The 25,305-nt window shown below is 39.0% G+C and overlaps 2 protein-coding genes across 2 annotated transcripts; one reads left to right on the forward strand and one right to left on the reverse strand.

Moving 5' to 3' along the window:
* Nucleotides 1-663: 663 nt before the first annotated feature.
* Nucleotides 664-9,600, reverse strand: LOC122004620 (60S ribosomal protein L9-like). Its single transcript, XM_042559478.1, has 2 exons — nt 9,388-9,600; nt 664-1,178 (listed from the first exon to the last, which is right to left on the reverse strand). The coding sequence occupies exons 1-2, from the start codon at nt 9,598-9,600 to the stop codon at nt 666-668; spliced, it is 726 nt and encodes a 241-aa protein (XP_042415412.1). The 3' UTR covers nt 664-665.
* LOC122006531 lies at nt 9,437-20,158 on the forward strand. The gene is made up of 11 exons (XM_042562076.1): nt 9,437-9,947; nt 10,051-10,191; nt 10,267-10,449; nt 10,591-10,690; nt 10,763-10,790; nt 11,317-11,359; nt 13,459-13,611; nt 14,761-16,903; nt 17,558-18,902; nt 19,522-19,605; nt 19,763-20,158. The coding sequence occupies exons 2-11, from the start codon at nt 10,133-10,135 to the stop codon at nt 19,819-19,821; spliced, it is 4,197 nt and encodes a 1,398-aa protein (XP_042418010.1). The 5' UTR covers nt 9,437-9,947; nt 10,051-10,132; the 3' UTR covers nt 19,822-20,158.
* Nucleotides 20,159-25,305: the final 5,147 nt, after the last annotated feature.

Consider the following 25,305-nt stretch of genomic DNA (forward strand, 5'->3'; position numbering starts at 1 on the left):
CGCCTGGCTTCACTCACCAGACTTTCCACATTGCCTAACATCCAGTTAGGACTTTCTCATTACCTAACATCCCAGTTAGGACTTTCTCACTGCCTTACTCACCAGGACTTCCACTCTGCCTAACATCCGATTAGGACTTTTCCTCGTGCCAAGCTCCTGCTTGACTTCTCCGTGCCAAGTCTCCATACTTGGACTTTTCCCAAGTCTCCATACTTGGACTTTTCCGTGCCAAGTCTCCATACTTGACTTTTCGCGTGCCAAGCTCCTGCTTGGACTTTTCCGAGTCTCCATACTTGGACTTTTTTTAGTGCCAAGCTCCCTGCTTGGACTTTTCCGTTGCCAAGTCTCCATACTTGGACTTTTTCCCGAATCAGGTCAACCAGGTCAACCTTGACCTACGGTTGCACCAATAATCTCCCAAACATCTATTCTTGTCCCATATCAAGAATAGAACTCTCTCACGAGTGTCAAACATCAACATGCAACTCAACTAGGTCAATCTTGACCTAAAGTTGCATCAACAATCTTCCCAAGTCAAACATCAAAATACAACTCGAGTCAAGTCAACTCGAGTCGGGTCAACCAGGTCAACCTTGACCTAAGGTTGCACCAACATAAATGTCATCCAATAATTTCTTGATGTCCTTGTTCTTGACATGGCATTTCTAGTTGATCAAGGCTACGGAGCGAGAGACGAGTTCAACATCGTTTCCCTCAAGGACAAGCTTGTCCTTGACCTTCTCAGATCGGAAAATTTTAACCTCTTCAAGCATATCAACTTTATGAACCTTTTTCTCCCCAAGGAAGTTCCTGATCTCAATGCAGCCATTGTTGGGAGTGATGGAAGCATTGATGGGAAAGTGGGCATAGACCAACCGCATTTTGTAGTGGTACCCCTTTATGACCCCCGTGACCAGGTTCTCGATGTGGCTTAAGGAGGTGCGGATGGCGGTCGTAGTCTTCTGAGACCCGAACCAAGTGTCCACCTTCAGCTTCTTCCCGCCCTGAATGAGCTCGAAGTCGAGATTGAGATGCTTGAAGTCACAGGTGAGCTTGCCACACGGGCCCTCCACCTCCATGATCTTAGCGTTCACCTTCACAGTGACGCCCTCGAGGACAGGATGGTTTTCATCTTCGCCGGCTATCTCACGATTCGTCACTGACTCGAACAGTACGAACTTGGGTCAGAAGGTGGGGATGGTCTTCATCTTCTGCAAGGATAGGGTGCTTGTAAATTTTTTCTTACAAAAAGGTTAAAAAATTTTTTACTTAATTTATTTTTTAAAAAAATTTTCTTTCTGGTAAATTTTACTTAGAAAAATTTTCTTCTTACATGCGAATTTTTTTTTAGTTACAAAAATTAGAGTTTTTTTTACCCTAAAAATTTTTCTGCTTACTTGCAAAATTATTTTTTACTTACAAAAACTAGAGGTTTTTTAACCCTAACTTAACTTGGGTTTAATCACATCAAAAAGGGGGAGATTGTTGGCATCCCGTGGTAGTTTTGATATAATCAACCAAGTTAGGTTAGGTCATGTTGGTGTTTAACCCTGTGTCTAAGTGTCCAGGAGCTTAGGAGCATAGGAAGTCGAGCGGAAGACGCGGCTAGCGAGAAGGACGGCACGAGAGAGAGCCGATGGGCTCAGTGCGTCTGAGGCACAAGAGGTTGCGGAAGAGTACACCGATGGACTAGAAGGACGTGCGTGACGTTCTGAGGGATGAGAAGTCGGAGTGGAAGCTTGCTCGAGGAGAAGGTCGAAAATTGGGTTCGAATGAGCCCAATTTTGATTAGCCGACATCACCCAGGTGATCGGAGCAGCTGGAGAGCAAAAGAAGGTTGAAAATGCTACTGAAGGCACTTTCAAAGGGAGTTGAAGGCGCCTCCGCGCCTTCACTGTGGAAGGCACCTTCCATGGCTGGAAGGCGCCTTCGATGAACAATACGAAGGCGCCTTCCAACCCTATGGAAGGTGCCTTCGACCATGCTGATTTTAACCATTGCCAAAGGATAACTTCAACCAACCGTATGAAAGGCGCCTTCAAACTGCGAATAAAATTTTACAGGGGCTATAAAAAGACCTCTGGATCTAGGAAATATGTAATAACTTCTGTATTCATTTCCTATCTACTTTCTGAGTTTCCAACAAGTGTAAGAGGCTTCTTCACCTTCATAGAAGGAGATCTTTAGTGCGTTTACTTACCTTGGATTAATAACCTCCCCAGTTGTAATCAAGTAACTCTTTTGGCCTCGTTTCTTTTTAGTTGTTCATTTATTCAATTTTTTTCTGAGTTATAAGTTGAGGAAGGTTTTTCTTAACAGCTACTTCACCTCCCCTCCTTACAGTCTACTTGGGCCAACAGGTTCTTCGGCCATGAATTGACTCTTCTAGTGAGAGCATCCAAGAGTGTGTTATAATATGAGATCTTCAACTTTTAAGAGGATATGGGGATCCCTAGATATCTAAAAGATATTTTCCCCATTTAGAATCTCGTAATAATCATGAGTTGTTCCTATGTGGGAGCATCTATCCCTGCCATGTAGATGTTGGACTTAGCTAGGTTGCTGTGAAACCAACCATCTAAGCAAACTATGATAAGTAGTTGACCAACAGTGTAACTAAAGTCACATATCCACGGGACAAGAGTAATAGGTCATTTGTATATACCAAATATGATATCCTTAGTTGTTCACATTTGTGATGGAAATAAAAATCTGACCTAATAGTACGTCGTGCAAGGGAATGGTAGAGATACTCCATACATAGCCCAAGCAAATATAGGGAAAGAAGATCACCCTAGTAAAGTCCTCTGCCACTTCTAAATAAGTCATGCATGATGCCATTTATCATTACAGAGAAGGTTGTGATCATAACACACTCTCTAATCCATGCCATAAAAATGGTTGGGAACTGTAGTGCTGAGAGCACATCCTAAATAAATCCCTATGCACTAAGTTAAAGGCCTTCTAAAGATCCATTTTCATGATGTATCTAGGTGAGGTTTACCTTTTGGTATAATTGCACAGTAATTCTTGAGCTAAGTGAATATTATTTGTGATGAGTCCACCTATGACAAATGTTGTCTAAGCTGGATGTTAGTTTGTTGATCACATTTTCCAAATCTTCGATTTTTCTTGCATGTGTCTGCTTTTGAGATGGCCTTGTAGAACACCGTGCAGCAGGAGATGGGCCTGTAGTCTTGATTTGTGTAGTTGACCACTTGAAAAGAACTCTAATACTATTGTGGTGAATTCCTGTTTGACTGTTTCCCATTTTTGCTTGAAGAATTTTGAACTATATTCGTTTGGTCCAAGTGCCTTAAGGTCTCCAATGTAAAAAAAAAAGCTGTAGTTTCCCATTACCTTTCTTAACAGCTACTATCTTCCTCCTTTTGTCGTTCCTTTTCACCAAGTAGTGGAAAAAAGTGGTGATCCTTTCAACTTCTTTGAAGTATGTATGCTTGGCTCATTATTGATAAAAAAAGGTACTCAGCTTGGGCAAGTAAATTAGTAGCTTTCCTCGCTTCTTTGTATTCCTCATCCACACATCCCTGAGTCAAAAACCTCTATTGGACTTCCTCTAGGTGAAGTTGTGCTCTTTTGTCCCTTTCCTGAATGCATTGGTAGCTCTGATGGTTTAGTTGCCTTAGGGGTCTCTTGAGCAATAAGAGTATTTGCTTCAACTTGTACTAGGCCGCACCATGTGTGATGCTTTCATTTTCTTAAGTCTGGTTTTTCTACACTGGTTGGTTGAAATCCAGATATGTTGTTCACATGTTATAAAATTTGAAGGGCTTTGATTGTTGTCTTCTAGATTCCAAGATAAAGACTACATGAGACATGATCTGAAGATACCCTTAGGGGCTTGAATTATGCAAAACTGCTCCTGTCCTATTCCAACCATAATTTGTTTATCATAGCCCGATCAAGTTTGGATACTACTCGTCCATTAGTCCATGTGAACTGAAATCCAGTGGAGTGGAGGTCCTCTACCCCTGCCATGAGTGCAAAGTTCTGAAATCTGCTGTAGTATATGTGGTAACATTCATTCCTCCTTATCTATCTGCTAGTGAGAGGAGAGCATTAAAGTCGCTCTTGAGGAGCCAAGGCAAATCCATGGTTTTAACTATTTGATGTAGGCATGTCCATATGTATTCCTTTTAGGGATTATGAGCTCTCTATACACAAAAACAAAAGTCATTGCATAATAGGTCCTTGCAACTTTATCCTAGATAATGGTATGAATGAATTGCTCCTCCCATTGCTTGAACTCTATTGTGATAAGGTGAGGGTCCCATAACATTAGGATTCTACTTCTAGAGTTGGCCATTGCTTGATGTTCAAACCCCCATTGTTGAAATCATATTATTCTCAATTTTTGGTATTGTTGCATTGTTAACTTTGTTTCCAAAATACATAGCGCACTTAGATTTTGCTTTATGAGGAGGTTCACAACTTCCTTTTGTTTGAGACCCTTATTTAGGCCTCTGATATTCCATGTGTCTATCTATATATTGGTTTAGGGGGGCAGATGCCTCCTAACATTGGTTGTGCTCTTTCTTTCATGTCCATGTTGCCTTTTGTCGTCTTGCATATGCCCATCCTCTCTTGATTGTGTTTCCTTATCCATGTGTTGATATATTTCTTGATCCCCTGATTCCAAATCACGCCCTCTATGTCTTAGGTCATGATACCATTTTGCAACTGCAAGGGCTACAATAATAGGTTTGCATGTGTTTTCTTGATTGGAGCCTTGACCCTCCACTGTTACCATTCCTTTGACAAATTTAGTTTAACCAATCTAGCTTTTGTGCACTGATCTTTGCACCATTTATTTTGCACACTTGCCGCAGTAGGATCAGGGGACAAATTTTTCTCAGAAGTTCCAGCAACAGTGGTAGTGAGATCATTAATTTTAGACATTACAACAGTCTCTCTTCTTTTCCCAAAAAATCTATTTTCCTTGGTGTTGGGTATCTTATGGGTTCTTGATCTAGTCTAGACTCCTGTCCCAATCATAGTTATTTAATTTCCCTGAATTTGGTCAATATCTGTAACAATCTCACCCTCTTCAAAATTTGAAAAAGACTACAAATGAATTGTGCATTTCTGGCCCCTCGACTTGCTAAATTCCATCTTTGTGATTGTTCTGAACTTGTGCTACCAATGCTAGTTTTTTCCTCCGAACTCAACCCCTAGTTTGGATATAAGGGCTATCCTATTCTAGTTGATATCCATTATGTTGGATCGAGTAATTCTCTAGAGATTCGAGTAGAAAATCGAGTACGCAGCGGAAAGATATAATCGAAAATAGAACAATACTAACACAAGTAATTTTTTACTTGGTTCCGAACCTTCGTCGACTCCTACTCCAAGGCCCGCACTCGTCGAGTGCTTTCGTTGGGCAATCCAATAACAGTTCGAAAAATGTGATTACAAGTGAAATTACAAATGTTTTTAAAGTAGAAATACTCACAACAATAAGGAATGAAGAAGAAAGACAGCATGTTGTCGGAGAAACTTCGCAGTAGGAGCACAGCAGAGCAGAGCAAGCATTACAAGACGTTGTCGTTGAATTGTTCTTTGCTCCAGGGATCACCTTCCTTATATAGGAGTCTCTGGGCGCCCGGATCACTTCCGGGCGCTTGGACTCTAACGTAGCCAGCCAACCAAAGTACTCCATGTGACGACGTGCGATGGGAATAAAATTTGCATTCCGGGCGCCCGAACCTCTATTTTCCAACTACCTGCAAGAAAACGTTAGTCTGAGTCGGAATACAATTTATACAATCCTGCCAAACAAAGTGTTAGCACAATTTATATAAGGAACAAGTAGTTATTAGATTCTGTCTCACTGAAACCAGAATCTAGTCAAGATCTCAACTTAGAGTTCCAAAATGGTTCTAAGTTGGATTGACGCCTAAGTTCCCTTCCCGGGAACACGCCCTCACAGTCCCTTCCCTCCAGTGACTTACCTTAACTTATCTGCCAAACGTCCGGTCAGCCTTTCGACCCGTCTGGACTTCGTGCCAGACATCCGGTAAGCCCGTCGACCTGTCTGGACTTCATGCCAGACATCTGGTCAGCCCGTCGACCTGTCTGGACTTCGTGCCAGCTATCCGGTCGGCCCGTTGACCTAGTTGGGCTTCGTGCTAGCTATCCGGTCGACCCGTCGACCTAGCTGGGCTTCTCCTACACACTTGGTCAAAGCGTTAGATCACAATGAAACTAACTTAACTTGCTTTGTCATTCATCAAAACCTGAGTTAGATCGTTAGTGCTAACTGCACCAACAATCTTTTCCTTTTTGATGCAATGACATCCTGGTTAAGTTAGTGAAAAAAATATGCAATAAACAAGCACAAGCAATAATGTTAAGTTAGTCTTGTTTTATTTTTGATAATTTTTCATTGCTAACTAACTTAAACCATCTAACCCTCCCCCCTTTGATATTCATAAAAAATAATGTAGGAAAAAAATAAGCGGTTAAGAAAAATAATGCAATAGAAAATTAAAATGAGATTGACTTGGGGGAGTTTTAAAGTAGAAAAAATTTGAAAATTTTTCTTTAAACTTTTTTTTTTAGTTTTCAAAATAGCTAAGTTTAGAAAAATCAACTTAACTTTCAAAATAAGCTTGAAAACAATTTTCAAACATCAGTTTGTATAGAGGTTAATTTTCAAAAGGAAAGATAAACCAAAACCAATTTTATAAAATTTTAAAGCTAAGTTTATAACCTCCAAAAAGCTAAGTATGAAAAATAATTAATTCCTCCCGAACCTAACATAATTTTAAAATAAAACTTTTAAAAATATTTACTAGAAAAATATTTAAAGTAAGATTTTCAAAGACTTTTTTTTTAAAAAAAATTGAGGTAGGATTTTAGAAAAGCAATCTAAGAAATTTAAATAAACTTTAGGAGATAATTTTTTAAGAAAAAAAAATAATTCTCTCTAAATTTGATATTCTCCTGAGTTTATTACTCTCCCTTAATTTATCTCTCCCCCTTAAGTTAACACTAAGGTTTGGGTTAAACTTCAAAGCTTTAACACATTTTTCTACCTAAGTGTTTAAGGGATTCAGTGTTAGTAGCACTTAAGTTTATCGAGTATATTATTTACATAAGTATTTCTATATACTTGGTATAATTGTTTGATAAAAATAAGATTATTGAAATTAATCAATAATCAATTATTCTCAATAATAAGTAATTTGTTACAAACTTAATAATAGTTAATCATTATCAATAATTTATTGATTAACCTTTATTTTACTTGGATTTCAGCCTAGTGTCAAGTACTTCAAATCCGTCAACTCTTGCACACTTGGTAAAGCCATTAGACTATAAAGCATTCTAACTTTAATCTCCTTGTCATTCATCAAAACATGAGTTAGATCATTAGTGCAAATTGCACCAACAAGGAGAAGGGGCTTGGACGCGACCTCTTTTTGACTCTCCTTCCTCATGCCGCACACACCCCCTCATTGCCTCCGTCGACCACTCCCCTTTCATCCTCGCTAGATCTCACCTTGTCGACTTCGTCGTCCTCGCCGACCGCCTCACAGTAAACTGCACCTTCCCCTTCCTCCCGTCACACACACCCCTTGCCCTCACTGCCTTCGTTGACCACTCCCCCTTCATCCTCGCCCGGATATGCCCTTACTGGGTTTGTCATCCTCGCCAGCCGCCTCGTAGTAGACGACGCCTTTCCCTTCCTCATGCAGTCACCTTTGGTCGATGCCACCACCACTGGGCGCTACCGCTACTCCCTTGCTAATTTGCCTTCTACTCCCTTAGGCTAACACCAGATCTCTGCATGCTGCCTCCTCTCCACCCCTGTTGCTGTTCACGCTGGCGCCAGATCTCCACCCATCGCCTCCTCTCTTCTTCTTTATCATTGCGGGTCGCGCCTCTCTCACAGCCTCTACTCCTAACGGATCTAGCCTCATGCGACCTCCATGATGCCTTCTCCTCGCCATCGTGAGCACCGAGAGCCCTCACCGTGCCCTACTGTGCTCTGCCTCTCGGGGCCCTCACTATGCCCTACTATGCTCCACCTCTCGGAGGTCATAGACCTCCGAAGCTCTCACCGCCGTGTGACCCTACTATGCTTCACCTCTCGAACCCCTTTGATCTTTAGAACCCTCGTTGTCGTGCACCCCTGCTGTGCTCCAACTCTTGGAGCCATCCGGCCTCTAAGCCATCGTCGACAGGCTGCTGCCCCATGATCTGGCTCTCCCTTCAACCCACTCTGTATTCTAAAAGGCATTTGCTTTCACGTACGTATTTGCACATATCCATTTTCATTGGCCTATTACTCTTCATCTTTTTCATCTCTCTCATCAAAGATTGACTTGAGCATCAGAGTGGACGAGCCGGGGCACCCTCTAACCTCCATTCTAACCCCCTTCCTCGCTTTTTTACTTCTCACAAGTTCTTCAAATGATTCAAACTTTCCTCCAGCTCACCATTTTTTTGGAGACTTTGTAACCTTGTCAATATCAAAAACAGCTCACCTCCACATTCCTCTTGGTCATGACGACTTCGTTAACATCAACAACATCATATTGGTGACCCTTCCATAAGACGATCTCAGAGAAGGATCATATGTGATGCTTACAAATGACACGATTGACGTTTTGAATATCTTGTAATAATTTTTAAGATAATTTTGGCCTCCAATTATTTGATTTTTATTTTATAATTTGAGTATTTGAATCATATAATTTAGTATACTTTTAAGAGGGTGTGGAGTTGACGTAATTGATATTTACATGAGTATTTTTTCTAATAAATTTTAGGATAAATTTTTAATAGATATAAAATATTTTATTAAGTGCCTGACTTTCTCTATACAAATAATTACTATACTCAATAGTGAGTCAGGATCTTCAACTGCCCCGAGCTATTTCTGTATTGTATATTTTATGATGTATGCTAAGGTAAAATACCTCTTATAATTTATCTATTTACATTTTATAGCTAATGATATTTGATCATCTGAAATGATTGATATCACAAGCATACTGTAGTGTGCGGAATATCACATCTCTATTTGTAGCATCTACGAGGTCTCATATAAGCACGACAAAAATTGATCAAAATCTAAAATCTAAAATCTAAAATCTAAAATGAAAAATTACAAAAAAACTCTAAAAATGTTCATAAATAAAAGCGCTCTTTATTGAAGTTGGGCTGGGCTGGGATTGGGTTTGAATTATAAAAATCCGTGGGCCAAATCAATTAAACGGTAAAATTGAATTTTCTAAAAAAAGTGAGACGCTGACGTGGCGATTATTTTAGCACCGATATATCGAAATTTATTTCCTACAAAATATCTATATTTTTTTTCATGTAATTTTCTGTCCAATTTAGGGGTATTCTCGGTACTCCAGCCAGTAGAACTGCTAAAAAGGCTGTCCATGAAATGCCCCGGCACTCTCTCTCCTCAACTCCTCCTCTCTGTCTGCTCGTCTTCCACTTCCCTTTCTCACTGATTAGATTAGAGAAGGTAGAGAGATAGAAGAGTAAAGCCACCGCTTTCTCCGCCTTCTTTTGCTTCTCCATTGATCTCATCTCTTTCCGCTTCGGACCGTCCTCCATTGCTACTCCTCTCAATTTCTTTCTACCTACCCACCCACCCACTGCTGCTGAGATCCCAGATCGAGGAAGCAAACGCCTGGGTGAACTGACAAAGTCCGTTTTTGACCCATACCTAGCGCCCGCTCCTCCTTTCCAGCTCTTCAATCCCTCGATCGGTCCATCGCGAGGTTCTTGGACTGCCTGGCCTCGCGATGCATCAGCATTGTGGTAGTTTGTGGCGAGCCGGCTAAATCTAAGCGAATGCTCATCGGGGTCTTTGTTATCTGCTCGGAGCTTTGATTCCTTAGTGGATCATTGGGTTATTGGCTTGATCTGGTAGATCTGAGTGGAGCTTCGATCTCGATGAGGTTTGCAAGTTGGCGATTTTGTTGTTTTATTGTTTCGCTCTTGGAGTCGGACTGGTATAGCAACGGATTTTATTGAAGAGATCGCGTGTTTGCGGTATTGTAGGGCTCGAGGGTTTCGGGTTTTCTGATTGTGGAGTGGTGTTGCTGGTGAACGGATAAGGAAGCTGCATTGTCGGACTCAGAAGATGAACTCTGACACGCCTCTTGACTGTGCTGTATTTGAGCTATCGCCAAGGCGATCAAGGTGAAATTCAACTCCGAGAAGCGTTTTTGGGTTCAATTTTCTTTAGTTTCTTGAAGTAAAACTTACATTTTGCAGATGTGAGCTGTTTGTCTCTGGAAACGGGAGGACCGAGAAGATAGCTTCTGGTTTCTTAAAGCCCTTCCTCACACAATTGAAAGTTGTAGAAGAGCAAGCGGCGTGTTCAGACAAATTGATAAAACTGGAAGTTGAGGGGTCCACAGGTGGCAACCGATGGTTCAGTAAAGGAACCCTCGAAAGGTTTAATTAACACACTGTTATACCTCAATGCTACTCAAATTGTGTTTATCAACAATGAGCTATGACTTGTTTTACTCCTTGATCCTTCAACACTTCAAAGAAGCTTCTGTTCAATTTTCTTAGAATAGTTTTTCACTGCAGGTTTGTTCGGTTTGTTAGCACGCCTGAGGTTCTTGAGTCAGTCAATACGTGTGATGCAGAGATGTCACAGTTGGAAGGAGCCAGGCAAATTTATTCACAGGTAGTCCCATGGAACATTGTTTGAATACTTCCATTTTTCTAATAATGTTGAATTGATTATTCCGTAATGCAGGGTGCAGGGAAACTTTCTGGTAGAGCAGGTACACTTGGTCTTGTTTCCTTTAGATCTACAGAATGATTTTGTTGCTTGATAAGGCATAGTAAAATTCTTTTTGACTCTGATTTTCTAATTTTATGTATTTAATGGAAGCCTTTGTTTCCTTTCCTATATGAAATCAACAGGATACTAGTTGGATTGTGTCTTTGCTAAGTTTGTGTAATACAACCTCATGTATGGAAATTAAAATTGGAAACCATGTTTAACTACCGTGCACAACTACCCTCCATGTTGGCACAATACCGATGAGTATGAAATATGATCCCAACATGGAATGGAGGGTCAAACTTGTTTGTCTCCTCATTTGGTAATCCATCAACAAGGAAAATTCTATTACCAGCGTATTGAAGTGATTTAAAACATCTAGATATTACTAGCATATAGCTTTACATAGATTCTAATGGTGGAATAAGATCCATTTGAGTGACTTCAAATAGTTGGAATTCAGGTTATTGCATATAAGTAGTATCCATTGTTGGCTTGATAATATCCTTGATTTTTCGTCTCAGGCGAAGATGATACCAGTTCTGTAGCAGCTGCGGATGTAACAAAGTATGTTTTTATTGCTTACATATGCAAATTCGGATCGACCTATCTATTTTTTGTTCTAGTTGTGTAGGTAATCTTTTGTTAATATTAAAAATTGATGTCTTTTTCTATGAACTGCTAGCTCAGAGTTAAAAAGATGGACTATTGATCATACAATTTTGAATTACTTGCCTATTGATCCTATTTCTCTGTTTAATTATTCAATTACCAATCCTGATTCTTATTTGATTGTTCAACCATTGGAGAACATGTGTGACAATTGTGCATCTACTATCTAATATTTTTTAGATCTATTCTTTTTATGATAAACAAGATACATCCATTCAAGAAATGCCTGAATCATTGACTTATGTTTGATCCTAGCAGTCCTAACAGTGGACTACTAGATCTTAAGGTTGTTGTTGAATCAACGTTTGACCATGATTGTTTTAGTAAAATTTTGAATTGTGAATCATAAGATTTAGTTCACAAAATGTGAGATAGGCTAAAAAGATTACTGTGTTTATATCAACCAATAGAATTGATTAACTAGGTCCATTTCTCACCTTGATAAACAAGTACATTATATCTTTTATTTCATATAGCTTTTCTGACAATAGAATAATATTGTCAAATTTACACTCACCTTGCCAACTCCAAGTTTCAATGGCATTAACATAATTGAAGCGAGGAAGATAAAGACACCAGCAATGCAAAGTGAAGCAAGAAAGAGAAAAGTGATATTGACATGGCAGGGACTTATTCTCAGGCTGTTAACTCTACCTTGACTGTCAATTTCAGGTCACAATGTGGGAAGATTTGCATCTTTTCATCATTGCGAGTGTAGAGTCCAACCCCATGGTTGATTTTGAGTCCGCATATTTTTATTTCTCTACTCCTGGATTTCACCCACTTTTCTCTTTTTAAAATGATAAAATTTTTACCTTCCCTCTTTTTATAATGGGTTTGGTGGCTCACTTTAATGACTATTGCTAGGTTTAATTTTGAGAGTCAGATTTATTTCTGATGACTTGCTTTGTTCCCCCCAATTATGGTTCCTATAGAATCATATTTTAGTTGAATTGAATTATCATAATTCTTATACAATTGTTAATCCTATATGATAGGGTATCTTTTTATATTCAATTTGCATTATTTGTTATAAATTCATGAATCCATTTATAACGATAATGCTTGGAAAGGTTTAAAGGATTGTTTCGTGCTAAAATTTCAATCTTGTGCCAGAATGCCAAAATAACATAGGTGCCAATTCTTATACAATGGTTAATCCTATGTGATAATGTGGTGTGCTAATTTTTAAGACAGATGCTTGAGAATGATTTATTTCAAATAAGATTTTCTTATTGAGGCTATGTTTTCTTTGTAATAGCAGTAAATATATTAACTCTTATTTAATGACACACAATCCCAAGGTTTTGTTTCATGAGACTCTATCTGTTCCTAAGGAGGCAAGTTTGGCTGTTGTGGTCGAGATTATGGGTCTTTTCTGCCAAGTCCTTGTGCCGCCACTTTTAGATAATTAATTCTCAGACACCTAGGTTGATACCTATCCTGAATACTGACACACAGAGGAATCAAAGTAGCAAACTGAAATAAATCAATTTTCCAATCACCATATCACTTCTAGAATTTCAATTTTTTGATTCATGCCCATGTGATTATTAATCCAAAATCTCTATTAACATTGTCTCTTTATAAATCTATTTTATCTGATCTAAGAAATCAACTTTCTTATTTGGATTGTGTACGAGCTATCTGTTGGCATGACAACAAATGAAATTAAGGATTCCTACATGATGCAAATTATCAAATATAATCATGTGGTTATCAAAGATTATTCAACTTATATGTACCAATGGGTTATTTTACTGAAATGTGTAATTTGATTTCTTTCAAAGACCCCCATAGTTTCCTAAATTTAATTTCTCAAAATAGCAGCGGTTTATGCTGATGAATCTTCAAAATAATTTGCCAATAAGTTCCTTGAATGTGATCCAAAATTTTTGAATAAGCATTAACCAAAAGCTTTAGTAAGATTGATTGATAGCTAATTCCTTTTCTTCGAAAATTAGTTGTCATTCTTACTATGGTATTGTTGGCAGGAATGAGCTTCTAAGAGCCATTGATTTGAGGCTTGTCACTCTTAAGCAAGACCTAGCCACAGCATGTGCTCGGGCTTGTTCTGCTGGATTTTCCATTGATAATGCCTCTGAGCTTCTTCTCTTTGCTGAGTACTTTGGTGCAATTCGTCTAATGTAAGTAGTGGAAATGAGACAAATATCTTATCTTATGGTAGATGTAGCAGATGGTGAGAAAAAAAAATGGTTGGTTAGTGTATTTATCTTTGTTATTGTTCCCTATTTCTTCTATCAATTTCAATGTTCTAGGCTTTTTCTTCTGGTGTAAATATCTTGAATGCAATCTCGATGTTTTGGTTCCATTTCTCTATAACTATTTGCTAACACTGATATTTAGACTCCATCTAACTCATGGGAAAACCTGTGTTCCATTGTTGTTGTTGATAGGCTGAGCCTTATCAAGGTAATTAAGGGGTGGTGGCTTGTCATTGCAATGCTAAAACTTTGTTCTTTGAAGACATGTTGTGCACACACATTATAGTGCCATATTCTCCTTGCATTCTTCCCTTCAGCTTGTGGCAGCATAGGCATCACAAGAGAACTAGGGCACAGCCAAATTAATTTGTCAGTTTGTTTCTGATCATGGAATGCCTGTCCTTACCATGTCCTGCCTGGTTGGTACTGCAAAACTGGCAGGATATCTGCCAAGATCCACAAATCTTGTTTAGTACAGGGCATCCACACCTGCAATTTGTTGAGTGATGTCATGGGCTATGACAGTTGACATAGCTTGTATGTTTCCTATCATGTCAGTGAGGTAATATGGTGATGTCACTTCAGATATTAAGCGAACCAATTCCAAGATATGAAGTATCTATTGACTAATGTTTGTGGTGGGAGTGTGTAATATTTCTACGTGTCATCTGGGTAAGCCATTGCCAGAAAGGAGAAAGTTGTGATTTTCCTTAGAGTCGAACATTGATGAACATGGTAACACCTTGTCAGTTGTCAACAGAACCTTGCTTTATTTTGTGCTGGATTATCTAATAATAAGTTAGCGCGCAAATATAATGGGACAGTTAAATGTGAACAAGCTTAGTCAGCAAACATTATGGTACAAATGCCTCCATATAGACTAAACAGCATAGTTCACATATGCTAGGATCTTTGTATCTTCACCTTCATTAAATTTCTTGTGATTCTTGATGGACTAGTTAATTTATTTCTTTTTGTATCAGTATACTATTTGTACTTTCTCTCATATTGTAATTTTTCAAACTAATGTTGATGGTGATCACATTGAAATGTGCATGGTATTGTCAACAGTGAGGCATGCAACAAATTCATTTTGATTTGCCAAAAGCATCCCGATCTCCCTGCCCATCAGTCACAGTCTCTGCATCATCATTTGAAAAGCTTTGCTGAGCAGAACCTCCGTTCCTCCTCAAGCTCGGACATGTCTGTAGATGAGCTAGAGTTGCAACTTAGTACTGGTAATCCGCCTGATGATGGTGATCCTCATCATCACAATGCTAACAGCCAAACATCAGGGACAGAGTCGACAGTGATATCAGGTACGTCTCAGAAAGCCATGTCCATCCTACGGCAGAAGGCAGCATCAGAGGAGCCTATTTCTTCTGCTTCATCAGCTAATGAGCCAGCTCAGCAGGATCGAGGGGGATTTAGACGGCTAAGTGTGCAGGATCGGATCAACCTCTTTGAAAACAAGCAAAAGGAGCAGTCAGCAAACTCTGGAAATGCCACTTCTGCAGGTGTTAATAGGGTAATATCAGGTAAAGGCCATAGGAGGCTCTCTTCTGATGTTTCAGATAAGTCAGTGTTGAGAAGGTGGAGTGGTGCTAGTGACATGAGTATCGATCTTACGAGCAGCACCAGTTACAGTATTAATGATGTTAGAGGAAGTGGGAGTACCGTTGAAACACCTACTTCTACCAACTTACAGCCTCCATTGATAGTTAAAACTGAGACTAAGGCCCCAGGGTCAAGGGATACTGTCACATCACAAGGTTTCTTGGATCAAAGATCAACAGATATTTCCTCTTCTTTACATTACCAGAACAAAGGATTTTATGGTGATGGAGATGTTAACAAGGATGAAGGTGTTGGGTCCTCTCTAACCAAGGTGAAGCCAGATGTAGAGAAGGGCAAGCATTGCGTCAATGCTTCTACAGGATGGGATAAACAAACAAGAATTGATGATGAAAATAATAATAGTATATACCAAAAAACCTTTCTAGATAACAGAAACAATACTGATTTGGGAAATCTTGCAATTTCTACCTTACAGTCAAAAGAAGAGGGCCAATTTCAAATGAAAGATCAAACGGCACATTTTGAAATAGGACAAACTCAATCTGCCATTGCTGAGCACATTAATCGGAAAGATCAAGAAATTGTGCATCCCCGGACAAGAGAAACTCTTGGAAGAGATGGAGCTGGTACAAAAAATCAAGGAAATTTAGTTAGCCAATCCCGGACATTTGGTAGAAAAACAGGTGCAGAAGTGAAAGAAATGAAAGCAAAAGGTCCATTTGGTTCTCAGGTTCACCTGAAAGTTTTATCTGGTTCACATTCAGAAAGTGATTTACAGGCTTCTCAATCCCAGGGGAAAATTCTCCCTGTGAAAGTGGAAGAAGCTGGAGCTAGAAATGCTCCTGCTTTTCATGTACCTTCTAAAAATTCTCAAGTTAAAACAAAAGAAGACACCTATAACATGGAAAAAAGAATTCAGCAAAAATTATCTGTTTGTGAAACAAACATAGATGAACTAAAAAATAACGAAACAAATTCTACACCAGCTTTACCGTCTAGAATGTCTAAGAAAGCACTGGATGGAATTGAACCACCTTCTGCCCATGGGATGGAGCAGCTTCAAGTTACCAAGCAATCAAAAGGAAATCAGGACCTAAATGATGAACTAAGAATGAAGGCTAATGAGTTGGAAAAACTTTTTGCTGCACATAAGCTCAGAACTCCTAGTGATCAGACAACTAATAATTGGAGAAGCATACCTGTGGGACTTGAGGATCAGGTTCCTGTCTCTATGGATAAAAGACATGCAATAATACCCACTGATCACTTGCTTAAGAAATCCTTGAGGGAAACTTCTGAAAAGGAAATGGAAATTGATTCTGCATTCATGAAACCGATGGCAGGTAAAAAAGAGTATGGTTCTGTTGATGAAAAATTTGACAACTTCAGCTCATCAGATGATTCAAGAGGAAAGTTGTATTATGCATACATGCAAAAACGGGATGCTAAGCTAGTGATTGAGTGGCAAACAGAAAGGGCTCAAAAGGAAGCAAAAATGAAGGCAATGCGAGAGAGTTTGGAACACAGTCAGGCTGAAATGAACTCGAGATACTCAGGGTCTGTTGTTAGACAGGTTTCAAACAAAACTTATCTTCGTGGAGAAAAAGTGAGATCTTTTGGCAAAAGACGGAATGAGGTACGAATATGTTGCTTCTTTGTAATTATCCTTCAGTATTATACATATACAATTACTTTATCTAGATTTGGTACACTACAGGTCTATTGCGACCTATAACTTTTCAGTTTGGAAGGAATTACATCCTTAGATTTGTGTGATTATGATTTGACATTGTAAGTTATGTAATATGCTTAATTTAGAGTTTTAGTTTGCCATTGGATTCTGGTTTGCTTTGCTCATATGCTATCTTTGTTTAATTAATCGGGTATTACACTGCCCCAAATCATTTTAGTATGGTTCTACCTATTTTAGATTCACAAGCAGTTATGTCTATTTGGTTTACTGCTAATATATATATATTTTGTGCTATACCTTTAGTCTGGATTAATGTTGGTTTACTTTTTAAATTTGTTCGGTTATTCAGACTTTTTGGTTTGCCCCTACTCATGTTATGATCTTAGAACGAGAATGTCAGGGATCTTGATGTGTTTGATCCTAGAGCATACTTGTGCAGGAACTTATACCAAGATCAAATTGCAGTTCATACGCTGTTTACTGTTGCCAATTCCATCTGATAGTCCATCTCATTTGCTGTGGACACTATTCAGTAGTCTCCGTTTGATTTTTGTTTACAGAATTGTTTTAGCAGAGCCATTTGTTTTCTGGTTGCAGGCTGTTGAATCTGTTGCTGAAGGGGAGGAAGACTTGGACAAACTATATGAACAAGCGGGTCATGGCCAACAAACATCTTATAATATGTTTGCTAATAATATTAAAGGCTTGAAGCTTTTACCTAACAAAGCTTTGTCTTCTTCCACACCTCGTACACCAGTATCTTCAAATCCTAAGCCTTCTGTTAAATCTACCAAATTAGTTTCTACAAAGAGCAGGTCACCAACTGAAAATCCTCATGCTGAATCAGTCCCTAACTTCACCGACTTCAGAAAGGAAAATAAAAAGCCATCAGCAGCAATTAACAGGGTAAGTACAAGAGAGAGAACTAAAATTCTTTCTAGAAGCAAGAGCATTGTGGAAGAGACTAACCTTGTTATGGAAGACAAGTCACATAGGTCTCAGTCCATGAGAAAAAGTGCAGCAATGCCCGGTGAATTGGACCTTTCTTCTCTCAATTCTGATCTTCCTGATACTTCACTCACTGGATTTGATAGGCCACACACAGATTCAGTTTTTACCAATAAAGCTCAAAAGAGTAAGCAGCCCAAGTCTTTTGTTAGGAAAGGGAAAGGTGCAAGTCCTAGTTCAGGAGTTAGCATTTCCAAACCTAATGTTTCAGGGGTGAATAAGGATGGAGAGTATTATGAAAGTATAATTCAGCAAGGCAATTTACCTGATTTGAATAACGATATACATGAGAGATCATCTGCTCAAGGAGATACTGAGATTGCTGATTATCCGCTTGATACAGATAGTGAAAAGCTAAGGCAAAGTCAAGAATATGAAAACTCTGATGATTTTGGCTCAGAAGATGGTGATTTTCAGTCACTTTCCCAAGTTGATTATGGTACAGCTCCTGTTTCCCCCAAGTTTAAGCATTCTGCAGGGAATGTAGAAGTGTCACCAGGAGAAAGCCCTCGATCATGGAATTCTAATGTCCACCTTGACACATCAGATATTGATGTTTGTGCAGATTCACCTATTGGCAGTCCACCATGGAGCTTAAACCCATTAAATCAAATGGAGTCAGATGCTTCTCGGATAAGAAAAAAATGGGGAAGTGCCCAGATGCCTGTGATTGCTGCTAATGTATCGCAACACTCACGCAGGGACGTTACAAAAGGGTTCAAGCGATTACTGAAATTTGGAAGGAAGAGTAGGGGGGGTGTAGAGAGTCTAGTCTCTGATTGGGTTTCTGCTTCAACAGCTTCTGAAGGTGATGATGATACTGAAGATGGTCATGATGTGGTAAGCCGACCGTCAGAAGATTTGAGGAAGTCTAGAATGGGTCATTCACTTGCCCATGGTGGATTCAATGAAGGAGAGATGTTTTCTGAACGGGGTACAAATCTTTTCCTTTGTTCATGTTGTTCCTTTAAACTCGTTAGGATTTCCATTTTTTAGTGTAGTACCTAATCTCACAAAGTGGGCTTGGGGAGATGCGTTTGCTGTGCCCTTTCAGAGGTTTATCAAGTGAAGTTACTAATTGCCTGTGCTATTGTTTGCTTATGTTAACAAAGTTTACTATATTATTTTGCTCGCACTGTTTTGCATTCCAAGGATAATAATTAATATAGGGCTATAAAATAAGTACTCAAAGAGTATCTACTTGTTAATCAGGAACCTTGCCATTGATAATATAGAGCTTTATCCTTGACTATGTGAAGGGTGTAAACATAGATTAAGGACCTAAGATCTTTCTTCTATCTTAAGTTAACAACAGCATATTTCTAAAGATGTGTGCTACTATAAACTAAGTGACAAATAATTTTATTTCTATTCATGATTGTTTAGCTGCTTCTCCTTCTAATCAGGATGCAGTTCTCATGCCTTACATCTATGAACTATAAATCCTGTTTTACATTTAGTTGTTGCATCTGTACTGCCTAATAATTCTTAATATTTGAAAAATTCTTTTGATTATGATGACTATAGTAGCTGAACATGGTTGGTTGATGCAGCTGAATCATTGCGCAGCTCCATCCCAAACCCTCCTGCAAATTTCAAACTCAGAGAGGATCATCTGGCTGGAAGCTCGCTGAAAGGTAACAAAAGCACTCTGATTCTTGACAATTTTTCAAAATTCATGACAAATTGACTCCCAATTCTACTAAATGATAAAATTCTTGTTACCAGTACATTGTAAGATAATCGTTTGGATAGTTCAAGTGACTTTTGTGATCCATCTAATAATATTTGCAGCGCCTCGATCTTTCTTCTCGCTATCTTCATTTCGGAGCAAGGAAAACAAGCTCAGGTGACAGTCGATTACCCAGAAGCTAAGAGTCTGATATGGCTTAGTTACACATTGTTCCAATTTTCCAATAGATCCATTACAATGGCTTCAGTGATGAATTATTGTCTTTCATGAGTTCCTAGCTCCCTTGCCACTCTCTTTAGATTTGGTTGGTCGTAATCTACTAGGCTAACTTGTCAATTAGCACGGCAATGTTGAATGGCCCGAGGTGCAGTCTTGTTAATTTTCCACATGTGGCGTGCCTTTTTTATGTATAAAAATATTATTTGAACTACAGCCTGCAACTTTACGGTGCTCGTAAGCAGTGATTTTCGACAAATGAAATGGCATTTTACTCTTCATTGTTTTGCTTCTGCATTTTTCATCCATTCTCATTCCATCTAGGTTACATTTGATAGGATATAATCCACCTTGTAATATAATTAAGATTATATTACAAGATTAATTATTTTATTTGGTATAATTTTAAAGTTATAATATAATGTAATTTGGATTATAAAAGATAATGAACTTGTGTAATCTAGATTACAAAATAAATATCATGGAATTCGATTATATTATAAAGTCACTGTTTAATTAAAATTTAAATGTCAAATATATCTTTAGTTCATTTTTAGCATTAATCGATCATCGACGGTCGTTTATGTCGCCGGTTGTCGTTGTCGTCGGTTGTCGGTCGATTGTTGCCGACCACCTCTTGCCATCGTCGACCACCGTCTCTGGTAGAGGTCGTTGGATATTTTTGTTATTTTATAATAATACGAATTATATTTTTTATAAAAAATATTAGACACCAAACAAGAGAATGTAATCACTTTTGTAATAAAAAATTACATACATTACATTACCAAATGTAGTAATGTAATTAAGATTACATTACAAAGTTTATTACATTACAAATTTAATTACATTACTCCCAATCAAATAAAGTCTTAGGACGGCAAAGGAACGAAATGTACATGTGTAAATTTATTTGTTTTTTTATACAAATTAAATATACTCATTCAAGTTGGGATAGACAATCGGTCCTATATTATATACCAAGTAAATATTGTTAGTCCCACTGCGGGCCTAGAGGGAAGTTAGATTAGATAATTCTTTTATTTTCTATCTTAATAAAGACAAACATAAATTAACTGAACAATAAATAATAAATATAAAATAAAATAAGAAAGAGGTAAAGAATTGTTACTTGATTATACTTAAGGAAGTTATTAATCCAAGGAAAGAATTAGCTTAATAGTAGTTCTCTTTCGATGAAGATGGAGTAGTCTCTTATCGACGATGATAGTACAAAATTATAAAGCAAAATTAACAAGATGGAAATACAAAGTATGTAAATAAGTGTTGTGTTGAATGAAGAGGACCAGAGCTCTATTTATAGTCCACTGGTAAAAATAGCCGTTTTGATGGCGTGACACTCTTGGCGCCTGGATCTGATTCGGGCGCCCCTGTGGTGCAAGTCTATCCCCTTCGCAACGGCTTAGGGATAAAGTTTTATCCCTGTCCGGGTGCCTGGACTTGGTCCGGGATCCTAGAGTGTCACTGATGTGGACCCAAGACCTATCCACACAACAGCGACTCGGTGAGGCACCTTGATTGGTACCAAGGCGGTCCTAGCACCCAAACCTTGTCCGGGCGCCTAGACATGTTCCAAGCGCTTGGATGAGTAAACTTTGTGTTGACTTGTCCGGTTTCTGCTCCGGTCTCTTTGGGTGATTTTTCCGATCATTCAGAGTTGAGTTCACCAGAACCCAACTCTGCCTTCTTTCCTCAAGCAGTCTTTTGCTCCGACTTTTCATTCCTCGGAAGCACCCACGCATCCTTTTCGCTCCATCGGCATATTCTTCCGTAGTTTCTTGTCTCTCAGATGCACCGAGCCTGTTGACTTGCTTTCCGTATCATCCTTCTTGTCTGATATGTCTTCCGCTCGACTTCTTGTGTTCCTAAGTCCCTGCACACTTAGACATAAAGCATCAAAAATGTAGAGTCTAACTTAACCCAGTTTATCACATCAAAATTTACTCGGAGTATTTATAATCTTCCCCTTTTTGATATGCATCAATCCAAGTTAAGTTAGGGTAATAACAAACAATAAATTAAGTAAATGTAAAATATCACAATCAATTAACTCTCTCTTGACCCCCTAAACTTCTATTCCCCTCTGATCATATAAAAAAAATAATAATAAGAGTAAATAGAGAAAAAAATTTGAGAATTATTCTACGTGGTTTATTAAATAATGACCAAGTTTAAGAAAATTTTCAAGAATTATTTTTTTGAATTTCTAAATTTCTAACCATTAAAAGCGAGATTTGTAAAAAATAATTTATAAGTGTCAAAAAATTTTTGAAATTTTTTTAAAAATTAATCATAATAATTTGATAGTGTGAGAAAATTTTCCTTTAGAAAATATTTTTTATATCAACCGTAAAAAATGTTTTAAACAGGTAAAATCATTTTCAAAAATAAATTTTTTACGATAATCTCTCGAAAAATTAAAATTTTTAAAATTAATCTCTAAAGAGATTTTATAATTTAAATTATATTTTTCAATAATTTTTTTTTAAAAAATAAATAATCGTTGAAAAATCTCAAACATTTTTATACTAACAGAATATCCATTTTAACACAACAGGAAAAGATTTCAAAAAAATATATATATAAACAGAAAACATATTAACTAATAAATTTTGTAAACAAAATTAAAGCACATTCAAATTAAAATATACATAAAAATTTATTTAAACTAAGCATAATTTAGATAGTTGAAATAAATTTTTACCTACTAGATTAACAAAAAAAAATTCTTAGAATGTATTTTCTTGTCATTTTTATGATTTAGTCCTTGTGAAATTTAAAGTATCAATTTAGTCTTCTTTTATAATTTTAAAAATTATTTTGTAAAGAAATCTGATTTAAACATGCAGAATTTTTTTAAAATTATATTTGTTTTTTTAATTTAATATTTTTGGTTTTAATTCTATACCCTTCTAATAGGCATGCTTTAGCTAAAATAATTTATATTCAATATTTTCCTTTTTCAATTTAACATACTTAGACCTTAACTTTCAAAAAGATTTAGACATTGATTTAATACCTAAGTATAATTGATCAAGGGGTAAAAGACATACCTCACTTATCATGTCTGTGCTGAAACTTGATTCTCCCCCTTCATTGTTGCAGTCTTCTGAAGTAGCTCCTTCTTCATTGATGATTTCGATATTCATTTCGGATGAGCTTGTTTTATCTTCGACTCTTGATAACTTGCTATAAGTGCTCCCTTTGCCCAATAATTCATGTACAAGAAGCTCCACTGGCCACGAAGCACATATGGAGGAAGGGAGGAAAGACAGCTCCCCATTGACGGTGCTCTAGTGAAGGGTGATCGGTAGGAGGCTGCAGGGGATTTTGTGGAACGGGCACTGCTGGAGACAAGGTTTTTGTTGGAGCAATCCCAATGGTCCGTGTGACCATGTGTTTTGGTATTTGGGCAAAGAGTTTAAGTTAGGTTCACCCTTGTATTTGATATGTGTACTTGAGTTGTGCAGGACTGCAGGATACACATGTGACTCAGGTTGATGGCTTCGGGTCCGGTGAAGGATGGAGCATCTGAGGGACCGTGGACAAGGCAGCAAGGACAAGGGCCGGGGAAGTGACTTCGAGGCATATGCGAAGGATGGCATTGGGGACGAGCCGCGGGCTTAAATGCATCTGAAGGACGAGAGCCAAAGGAAGTAGGCTTGAAGGCTGCACAGAAGCGTCAAGTGAGTCGTGAGGGTCCAAGTACGAGAGAAATGTACTCGGGATGGGAGACCCTAAGGTCAGGGTTGTACCAGTCGACTGGTCCCAGGACTAGTCGACTGGTGGTGAGCACAGAGAGCTTCTGTGCCTGAACGGTCAGGCACCAGTCGACTTGTGCAAGGACCAGTCGACTGGTAAAAAGCCGTTGGAGTGCCGTTGGGCTGGCACCAGTCGACTGGTGCAAGGACTGTTGGAACCCCAAGGTTATTTTGGTGTGATCAACAAGTTAAGTTAGGTCATGTGTATTTCTAACCTAGTGTCTAAGTGTGCAGGAGCTTAGGAGCACAGGTAGTCGACCGGAAGAGGCAATCAGCGAGAAGGACGGCACGCGGTGCGTCCGAGGGACGAGGCGTTGCGGAAGAGTACACTGGCGGACGTGAAGGAAGCGCGTGGTGGTTCCGAGGGACGAAAGCCGGAGCGGAAGATTGCTCGGGGAGCAAGAGACGCAGCTAGCGAGAAGGACGGCACGCGGTGCGTCCAAGGGACGAAGAATGCGGATGAGTACATCGGCGGACGAGAAGGAAACACGCGGCAATTCCGAGGGACGAGAAGTCGGAGGGAAGCCCACTCGAGAAGACCGGAAGTTGGGTTCGGGTGAGCCCTTTTCCGGATGACAGAGATCACCCAAGCGAGCGGATCCGGAGGAGAAGAACCGGACCGAGGCGGGACTGAACCAGAGAAGAGGTCCCGGGCGAAAAAGTCAACACCTGTTGACTTTGGGCTTCGGGGCGCCCGGAGCCCTCCGGGGTGCTCGGAACCCTTCCGGGCGCCCGGACCTTGATTTTGACCAGGATAGCGATTTACGCGATCTGAACGTTGGGGGATAAAGTTTTATTCCCCCAGGGCACCCGGAACCCTTCCAGGCACCCCGACCAAGGCTATAAATATAGCCTTGGTCCAGAAGCTTTCCATCAATTCAAAACAACTCATTGTAACAACACTTGTACGCTCTCTCTAGTTTAGCTTCTGTAGTTGTGCACTTCACTGCTGTAAAAAGGCTTTTCCACCAGAAGGGGATAATAGTACGACATCTTCCTTGGATTAACAACCTCCCCGGTTGTAACCAAGTCAACTCTCTGTGAGCCTTTTACTTTCTGTTTTCTGTTTACTTTATTTGATCCAAGTGTTCTGTTGAAAGTTCGAGAAGGGTTTTTTTTGTTTTATTTTACAAGGTTATTCAACCCCTCCTTCTAGTCGGCCCAACGGTCCTACAAGTGGTATAAGAGCCGAGACGTTTCAGGAGGACTAACCGCCGAACGAAGCAACGAGATGGCCGGATCTAACATCCACCCACCAAAATTTGAGGGGGACTTTGCAAGCTGGAAGAAGCACATGAAGGTATTTTTCGGTACCGATTTCGATTTATTACTAACAATGGAACTCGGTTTTGAAGCTCCCGAGGGCAAAGCAAAAAATCAATGGACAAAGAAAGAGCAGGACGAGTACGTGGAAAACAAGAAAGCAGAATTCCATCTGCTAACCGTACTTCCGCCACAAGAAGTCAACCGTGTCGGCACCTACAACTCGGCAAAGGAGCTTTGGGAGAAGTTCCTTGAATTATACGAAGGAACATCTGAAGCCAAGCTTGCGAGACGGGACTTACTTCGCAACCAGCTCACCAACCTCCGTCTTGAAGAAGGTGAAACAATTGAACATCTACACTCGAGCATACAGGAGCTCATCA

The sequence above is a fragment of the Zingiber officinale genome, chromosome 7B, assembly GCF_018446385.1.
Source record: "Zingiber officinale cultivar Zhangliang chromosome 7B, Zo_v1.1, whole genome shotgun sequence".
Classification (NCBI taxonomy): Eukaryota; Viridiplantae; Streptophyta; class Magnoliopsida; order Zingiberales; family Zingiberaceae; genus Zingiber; species Zingiber officinale.